Genomic DNA, 8,763 nt, shown 5'->3' on the forward strand with positions numbered 1-8,763 from the left:
AACCGAAAGTTCTATCTTCTGACAAACTGCAGCCTCAGCTCTCTGAATTCTAGGATTTGGAAAGAGTTGCCAATGCTCTCCAACACAGGTTGAAAAATTAGGCCCGTGGAATAACATATGTAAATTTTGTTTCAGGGTAGATTTTCACTTAAAAGATTTTATTTGCCAAGCATGACCTTTGCCTCTGGTAAATATGTGGTCAGGAATCAATGACATAAAATCACTTGCCCATCATCAGTGGACATCTTACTAATCAACAGATGCCGCCACGGGCTATAATGTTTGTTCACTCCACTTTAAATTAAATATGTGGTATTAAATTAGAACATACACTCTGGGCCTGTCTGTTCAAGCTTTTATCAAATTATATTAAAAAGTTATATTGCAGATATTCCTATATTCCTGCTGCCTACTACTAAGTGGAAATGTAATTACTTGCAGTATTAGCGATAATATTGTGGCTGTCTGCACTGATTCCTCCTCAGAAAATAGTGCATTAGAGAACCATATTCTAGCATTTCTAAAATTACATTCTAGTCTTTACAAATAAAGTGTATTCAAGGCTTTTAAAAGGCCATGGATGTAAACAAAACTTGTGATGTCATATTTTGTCTGGAATTTGATTTTGCCTTCAAAAATATACCATAATATTTACTCATCTCTTTATTTATTTTATTATTTATATTATTAGTATATAATAGCAACAGTGTACTGAAACAAATAAACTGTGCTCTTTACATATTATCAAATATTAGTGTGCAACCATAACTAAGACCCAATATCTTATTTTTCTACGTTAGTTTTGTCTTGTGTCGTGATATGTAAGCCTATACACAGTGTGTAAAGCATATAACTTTAAGTCTGTTTTCCACTACACTTCTGGCATTATGTGGTCTACAATCAATGGCCGGAAATTTGTATAGAAACTTCCGCGAAGACATCACTGAGCCAACAATAGGCTGTCCTGTAGCCAGGAGGCATAATACATATTCACCACCCAGCCTACACATCTGTTATAAATACACAGTATAAGCACAGCACATAACACTCTGGACTTCTTCCAACAGTTCATTCTGTGTTGTGTGTCCCTTTTCAATTAACATTAATGATTTTTCTTTCTTATGGTTGGTTCATGAATATTAAAATTGTATTGAAATGAATGTAAATATAATGTGGGAATTGGTGTTTTTTGAAAACAGAAGTACAGAACTCCGACTCGGGTTCTAATTCGTTAAGCATACATTCCCTTGATCATACAAATTACTTGAGACAGCCAAGTGAAGAAATCCAACACACACACACACACACACACACACACACACACACACACACATACACAAACACAGAGCAGTTTAATTACATGCTGTTGAGCAACTGTTTCTTTAATGCATTCCGCGTTCATTGATTTGAGAGGTCCCTGACACTGAATTACACTATAGATTCAGCATTTCAAACACACGCACACACACACACCCAAATATCCATACTAATTGACTTTTTAGCATTCAGAATCTGCTCTATTAGCAGTTTAGGCTACTTAGTGAGTTCCTGATGTAGAAGTCCTGCTGACGGAGTGAACAGCAGGGCAGAGTATGCCATCAATTTAAAAAAGACGCTGGAAGGAATTCCATGTCCCACTAGAGATGTAACGATACATAGAAATTTGGTGAACGGTACCAATACCAATGAAATTCCATGATTCACGAGAGCATGAGAGTCTGCTGCACACACAGTGTTCTAACACACACATATGCATGCGTGCACGCACGCACACCCACTTTCACATAGTCAGTGTGCAAGCCCTAGATTCAGTCGATTAACAGGGTAACAGATCAATGATGTGCAAATATTCATTTAAAAAGTCAACGTTATATTTTGACAGACTGAACGGTAATGACGGTATCCTACTCATGTTGTGAGCACCCAGCTCACGTGTGGAGCTGTCACTATATTTGCCTGAAGAGAGGATGTTAGCCTTTGTGAATGTTGCTACAACAGATGCCAGCTGTAGCCATTCCCAAAAAATAACAGTAAAATTTCAGAACATTTTGACAACATGGTAATATAAAGTCAACAACTGAAACTCACCCAACCTGAATTCCGTATACAGATCTGGATGCCTGTCTTTGAGATGCTTAGATAAGTTTGAGGTTTTCCTCCTTTCATTTGATATTCTGTCTCTATCGAGCCATTTGCATAGTGGCTTTTGGTTGTTTAAAAACAATGCTTGCAGGGTTATTATAGTGCCTTCGTCAGTCCTTGAAGAATCACATCTCCAGGACAAATGACATCTTTGGTACCCACGGTGCTGTAGAAAAATAAGTACAGACAGAATTTGGCACTAACTTGGTACCGAAGTATAGGTTCTCGTGACAATTCAAAATGCAGCGCACACACGCACGCGCACGCACGCGCGCACACACACACACACACACACACACACACACACACACACACACACACACACACACACACACCTCTCTGCAAGCTGCCTGGGTACCCATCCACCTGACTACACACGCACACAACTCTTTTTCCCACACACTTGGCATGGATGCAAACTAAGCCCCAGTCCTCCAGAAGTAATAAACCGTCTTTTCACAGTGTCTCTCGAAACCATGATAGAAGACTGCTGAAAGCCCCTGTGCTTCCATTTCAAACCCCTCAACTCATTTACTAGGACACTGATTGTTACTTCTGTGACCATGTGTTTGTGTGTGTTGGTCTACATGAAGTCCCACATGCACACAGACATGGGGGACAATTTGTTTTACACACTAATGTACACACAAACACACACACACCAGTAATATGAGATAGGATGACAAAATGGCCTAAAAAGTGTTTTTAACAAACAGAGGGCTTGAGTTAATTCTGTAAACTAAGGAAATGGTAAAACATGGACACCCACAGCTATAGAGTTGATATAAATTGTCATTTAAGGCAGATCTTTCATTCAACTGGAAATTATGTTCCCTCCCTCCTTGCTTGGATTAATTTTTTTTCTTTTTTTTTTTTTTAAACTAGAGGGTGGTCTGGCGAGTCTCCTTTAACATAACTTGTGTATGCAGAACAGCAAGCTGAGCACCACCGAACAGCACAGCTTGTTATTCAACATGCGGTGCAGATGTCTCCAACTACCTCTCCAAATACAGTCAGAGAGGGGAGACGTACACACAAACTCATTAGCAGACAACATTTAAGGTTAATACATTATTACCCGTGAGAGCCATATCCAATAGACAAACACACCTCTTCCCTTTTCTGTGGAGAACCTCTGGACAAAAAAGCAATACAATCCAGCAGGATAAGCTACACAATGTCTCCTCACCAATATATTCAAAAATATAACTCTAGAGTGGGTCACAACAGAGGGTATAGAAATAAAAATTTTAAATAAGATAGGCAAACAAATTTTCTGCACGTCATCAACTGAAATGTAAACTCTTACTCTACTGAATGCATTGCAATGCACTGCAACAGAATTACTGAATAAATGTAAAAACATTTTTAGGACCACCAGACCGACAGAATTATAAGTGTGTGTGCTTTTGGTACCAGGAGGTGCAGGCATAGTGGCCAGAGTGTGACTAAGCGCGGGGCAGCTTGTGTGCCTGCCTCCTTCTCTCTGTTTTTTCTCTCTGTCAATCATATGAAGAGAAGTCAAGGAAAAAAAATGAAGGCATGAAAAAAAAAAAGAGTAACTTAAGTGGGCATTTGGATTCTGTCTGATCCCGTACCCCCTCATTTTTGTGTCTCCATCATGCAAGCAGCAAGTGATGAAAGGCAAAAAAAACTTTTTTATTCTTCCTGTGTGTCCGTGTGTGTGTGCACAGGCGCACGCATGTGTGTGTGTGTGTGTGTGTGTGTGTGTGTGTGTGTGTGTGTCCTTCCCAGTGAATAGAGCATTAATTGCATTAGCATTACAGCTGGGTGATTTCCAGTCAAAGAAAAACTCTGGCATCAACAAGGAAGACATTTTCTAAGTCTTGAAGTGTGTTATTATTTTGTGCATTTCAATTGAAAAATTCTTTGCATAAAAATTGGCATGACAGAAAGAGTGAAAGAGAAAGCGAGCATGAGGAGACGGCTGAAGCAGAAAGACAGGAAGATTGCACTGATCAAGTTGGCCAAGTGAAATTGTTCACCCTTGAAACTGTAATATTGCCTTAAGATAAGTTACTCCATTCTGATGATTCAGACATCCAAAATGTAAAATGTGACAGATGATAAATTGCTCCTTTTTGGATTTAGCCTAAAATGCAAATTGTCTATATGAGCCAACCAACTAAAAAAACCTACAATTTGTCCCTTCCAACATGTCAGACAACTCATTGAGGGAGGAAGCTTTTTAAGGTGTCCAAATGTACACAAAACTATGGCTAAACTAAAAAACTACAGCTATGGCCATGAAACTGAATGCTCTTTCTTCTCTTTTGCTAGTAATTGAAACAGCCTCGGCAATATGCAGTCTATCTACATTCACTGTACAAATGATTATTTTGATTATTGATTAACTTGAAGATTATTTTCTCATTTAATCAGTTCATCTTTTTATAAAAAATCTGTCTATAAAATCTGAAAAATTCCAATTAAAAAATCTCAGAAACAAAGGCAACATATTTAAATTTCTTGTTTTGTGTGACCAACAGTCCAAAAACCAAAGATATTTAACTTATTATCATATAAAAGAAAAGCTTCACTTTGGAGAAGCTGGAACAAGTAAATGCTTGGCATTTCTTGACTGAAAAGTGAATGATTAGTTGACGATTAATTTTCTGTCAATCAACTAGACTACTTGCCTAATGAATTCATCAAAGTGTTTCTACTCCAAGACAGTAAGATGACAAAAGGAGGATCAATTACAGTGCCAAGGAGAGGACCACAAAAGAGAAGACATGCAATTATTTTTAAATTGGTGCGGAGGTCAAATGTAATGTATTAATGCAATGCTCATAGTGCTAGTACTTGTAGAACAGCCTACCAAGCTTGCAATTAATTGATCTACGTGTCAGCAGTATTGTGTTGAGCGTGAAAACGTTCATATTTTTTGTGAACTATGAACTGAACAAATCATTTACAAATGATGAACGTGAGCAACATTTACGACATTTTTACGGCAAGCCACATCACATCTCCATAGACACGGCCCAGCATGGTTGGTGCTAGCAGCACAGATGGTTTTAAATGTAACTCATGTATGTCATTCTTCAGTGGTGTACAATAATTCATTTAGTTCGGGAATGGCAATGATTTGGGGCTGGTGATGGATGGGTAGAAGGAGGTTCTATTGAAAAAGAATAGCAGCCTATTTATTAAAAAAAAAAAAAAAAACGGAACAAATGAATGTGAACTAGTTCATTTTTGAAACTGTGAACTTAGTTCAACTTTTTTATAAATGAACAATGAACGTGAACTAGTTCATTTTAATCTGTATGAACTGAACTTTGAACTAGTTCTTTTTAAGTGTGATCTGGCACAACACTGCGTGTCGGACTCAAACGCAGAAATGCTTCAACACGCAGTTCCTCTAATGGCCCCTAGAGACAGGTTTAAATTGATTATCTGGATTTTACATAACTACAATGGATGTTATGACAAATTTTACAAGAAAATCAATGTCGTCTTTGTCAGGCAGTGGTAGAGGATACAAAATTGTATTTGTCATTAGTGGATAATATATTAACAGTAAATATGTATAACAGTAAACATATTCACTGAAGTGAAGCTTAAAACTGTCTTCAATAACAAAATTCACCAAATCACCTAGTGACTCAATCTCTCTTGTTTACTCTCGCTTCCACAAAAGCACACCCCCGCCAGGTGTGTGTGTGCCCCTGATGGAGGGAAATTAATCAAAATGCAAAACAGTTTTGAGCTTAATTTCTCTGTGTTTATGCAAATTTGTGTGCATTTCTCTCTCTCTCTCTCTCTCTGTATTTCAACAGATCAGTGGAATAGTGAGACTGACATGGGGCAAAAGGGCTTAAAACATGTAACACACATGTCCATACACATACATACACACAAATGTGTGAGAACCGCATTTTGTTAAGCAAAACCCCAAATTAAAACAGCATAAATGGTAAAAATTTTAGAAAAATACTTTTTTGCTCTAACAGAATTTTGAAATAACCACAGATATTCAAGATATATTATTCTAATTGTTGTCATGTTTTGTGTCTTTATTTGTTGATGGGATTGCATGATGTAATTATTCTGACCGGCTATTTGCTTTTAAGCTACAAATTTTAAATTCCTACTAAATCATATCATCTCGTACATAATGACATGGAAGCTATTCATAAAGTTGGCTATGCACAGGATCTTGATGATTTTTGCTCTGACAGACAGACCATGCCCAGTTCTTTTCCAGCAGCCAATCAAACAAGTCCTGATTTATTTCTCTACCACAACGTCCTGTAATTGTTTTAATCAATGTTTGTTTTATTTTCATCTAATTCCTATGAAACACCTAAAACTTTTTCAGCCGCTGGCGGCATAAAAAAACAAATAAAGGGCAAAGGGTGTATTTAGTGTTTTTCAGTACTTGATTGAGTTTCTGAAGTGGTCCTCTGCAGGGTTTTTCACAGTGCAGCTGTTGAGCAACCACAGGTCTGCTTCTGTTGGGTCATCTGTAAAAAGAGAGACAAAGTTCAGTTGTTTTTACAGAACATAACCACAAGCATGACTTTATAAAGAAAGAAAACCTAGATCTAACCAATCAACACACAATCACAAAACAAATCATAAAGTACGAGATTCAAATTAGCACAATTAGCAAAAATAGGTAGATGGTCTATGGTGCAGTTCCTGTGTGTGTGCAGCACACAAAGGGTCAGCATTTCCTCACAAATGATCCCATGTGTGTTTACAGTTTTTTTTTTTTAAAGGTGTCTAGTTAATTCAAGGTATCATTTAGGTACACAGGTAGCATATTCTCAGATTTGGAAAAAATAGTACATGTTCTCATCGCATTCAATTCATTTAATTCCATGTGCACATGTGTTTGCTCGCGTATCTCCTTTCACTCTGGTTTATCTGCAGCTAATCCAGGATGCCGAAGTTAGGTTTCTGAGTGCCAGAAGAAAAGGGGAGCAGATTTCTTCTCTGCTGGTCTCCCTTTATTGGGTCATAGTAAGAAAAGTTGATGTTTCATTGTCCGTCTGTTTAAAAGACTTTGAATAGGTTGGCACTTTCCTTAGCTTCAGATTTCCTCTACCTTGATGCAAAATGTTTTAATTGTTTTGGTTTATTTTGTCTTTAACTTGAAAATTTAGAGCACTGTAGCAATGCCAGGTGTTTTAAATGTGCTTTATAAAAAAAGGATCTCAACAGTTCCTGGACCAGCTCGGACACAATAAAGTCTATGTGCTGGATTAGAAAATTATTGGCTGTGACACTGGTCACTTTGAATGGCATCCTCAGACATGGAGATTTATGCTAGCAGTTGGTCGCAGCTAAAATGATGGATAATAAATGCATCTGCTTTACTGAAAAATAGGCCTATTTTGGTCAACGAGTTACTTAAACATAGATCATTTAAACGTGTTTAATCGACATGTACACACATCCATACATTGGTCTTTCTATAGTTATGAGGACACTCACTGACATAATGCATTCCCTAGCGCCTAACCCCAAACCCAAACTTAGACCTAATGCTAACCTTAACACCAAGTCTTAACCCTCAAACAGCCTTTAAATGTATGCTAAAATGTCCTGGCTACAAAGATTTCGAACAAAAATTCAGCCACACAAACAAAGAGAAACACGTATGCATGCATGCACGCACACACACACACACACAGCTGTGTGTTGCTCCTTGCGATGTTAAGCTCGGCTGCTACTCAAGGCGATGGTGGCAGGCTTTGCATGGCACTGCCAGGAGAGCTGTCACACACAAAGGCACACATACTCAGGGGGATATGGCCATGGTGGGGAGCTAGAAGCTCGTTCCTTACGCTACATTGAACCAGATATTTCACTTAGAATCCACTTCGCAGCTGCAGTCAAGCATACACACACACACACACACACACAGTATTTCCTGCATTAGTTAATTGTATACACAACCTCTGTACTTTTCACACAGCAGGTCCCAGGATGCAGAGAAAGGGAAGATTGCCAGCCACACTATACCTTGCCTTTGGTAAACTCTGCTTCTCAAGCCCTCATTCTCAGCAAAACACAAACACACAGTTTTGGGACCATGAACTCATTCTTATTCTGACTGAACAATCAATATCTTGGTTGCACATGCTGATTTCCATGGGTGAGATAAATCAAGATGAAAGATCAAGTACAGTGGCACTAGCACCACTCATGAAATAATATCAAGGTTTCTTCAAGTTTAAGTTGAATTTAAATCCTTCATTATGCCAGTTTGCCAAGAGTATGAAATAAGCTTGGTACAGAAAAGTCCAATAAGACAAAAATCTGTAAGAAAAGAAATTCACAATCCACAACTCTTTTAATAATTTAACAAAGCAGTTTAGGCCTTGAGGTGTGTTAGCTCATTGTATCAGACAGTAAGCTAGACTTAATGTCTCATAAAAATAGAAGTACTGCTGCATGTGTCATGAAAGCACTAAAACAACGTGAGTCACTGAAAGGAGTCATGTGTTGGGTTTGGGTTGTGTTGTGCTGTGCTGTGTTGTGTTGCAGGGAACAGTACATAGTAATAGCCTAAAAATACAGAGCAATCCTAAAGCTACTACAAACAAAATGTGTGTGTGTTTGAGATGAGGGAATGAATTTGGG

At 38.0% G+C, this 8,763-nt stretch overlaps 1 protein-coding gene across 1 annotated transcript in view; it reads right to left on the reverse strand.

Moving 5' to 3' along the window:
- Positions 1 to 8,763, reverse strand: part of LOC111657204 (threonylcarbamoyladenosine tRNA methylthiotransferase-like) — a gene marked incomplete at its 3' end in the record, with an annotated part of 64,884 nt that overhangs the window by 23,014 nt on the left and 33,107 nt on the right. The window contains exon 4 of the mRNA XM_023409296.1: positions 6,551 to 6,635. Within this exon, the coding sequence (XP_023265064.1) occupies positions 6,551 to 6,635 (85 nt within the window). The remainder of the gene's footprint in view (positions 1 to 6,550; positions 6,636 to 8,763) is intronic.

The sequence above is a fragment of the Seriola lalandi genome, unplaced genomic scaffold (assembly GCF_002814215.2).
Source record: "Seriola lalandi dorsalis isolate HSWRI2012SDOR001 ecotype SW California unplaced genomic scaffold, Sedor1 jcf7180002054387, whole genome shotgun sequence".
In the NCBI taxonomy this organism is placed as follows: domain Eukaryota; kingdom Metazoa; phylum Chordata; class Actinopteri; order Carangiformes; family Carangidae; genus Seriola; species Seriola lalandi.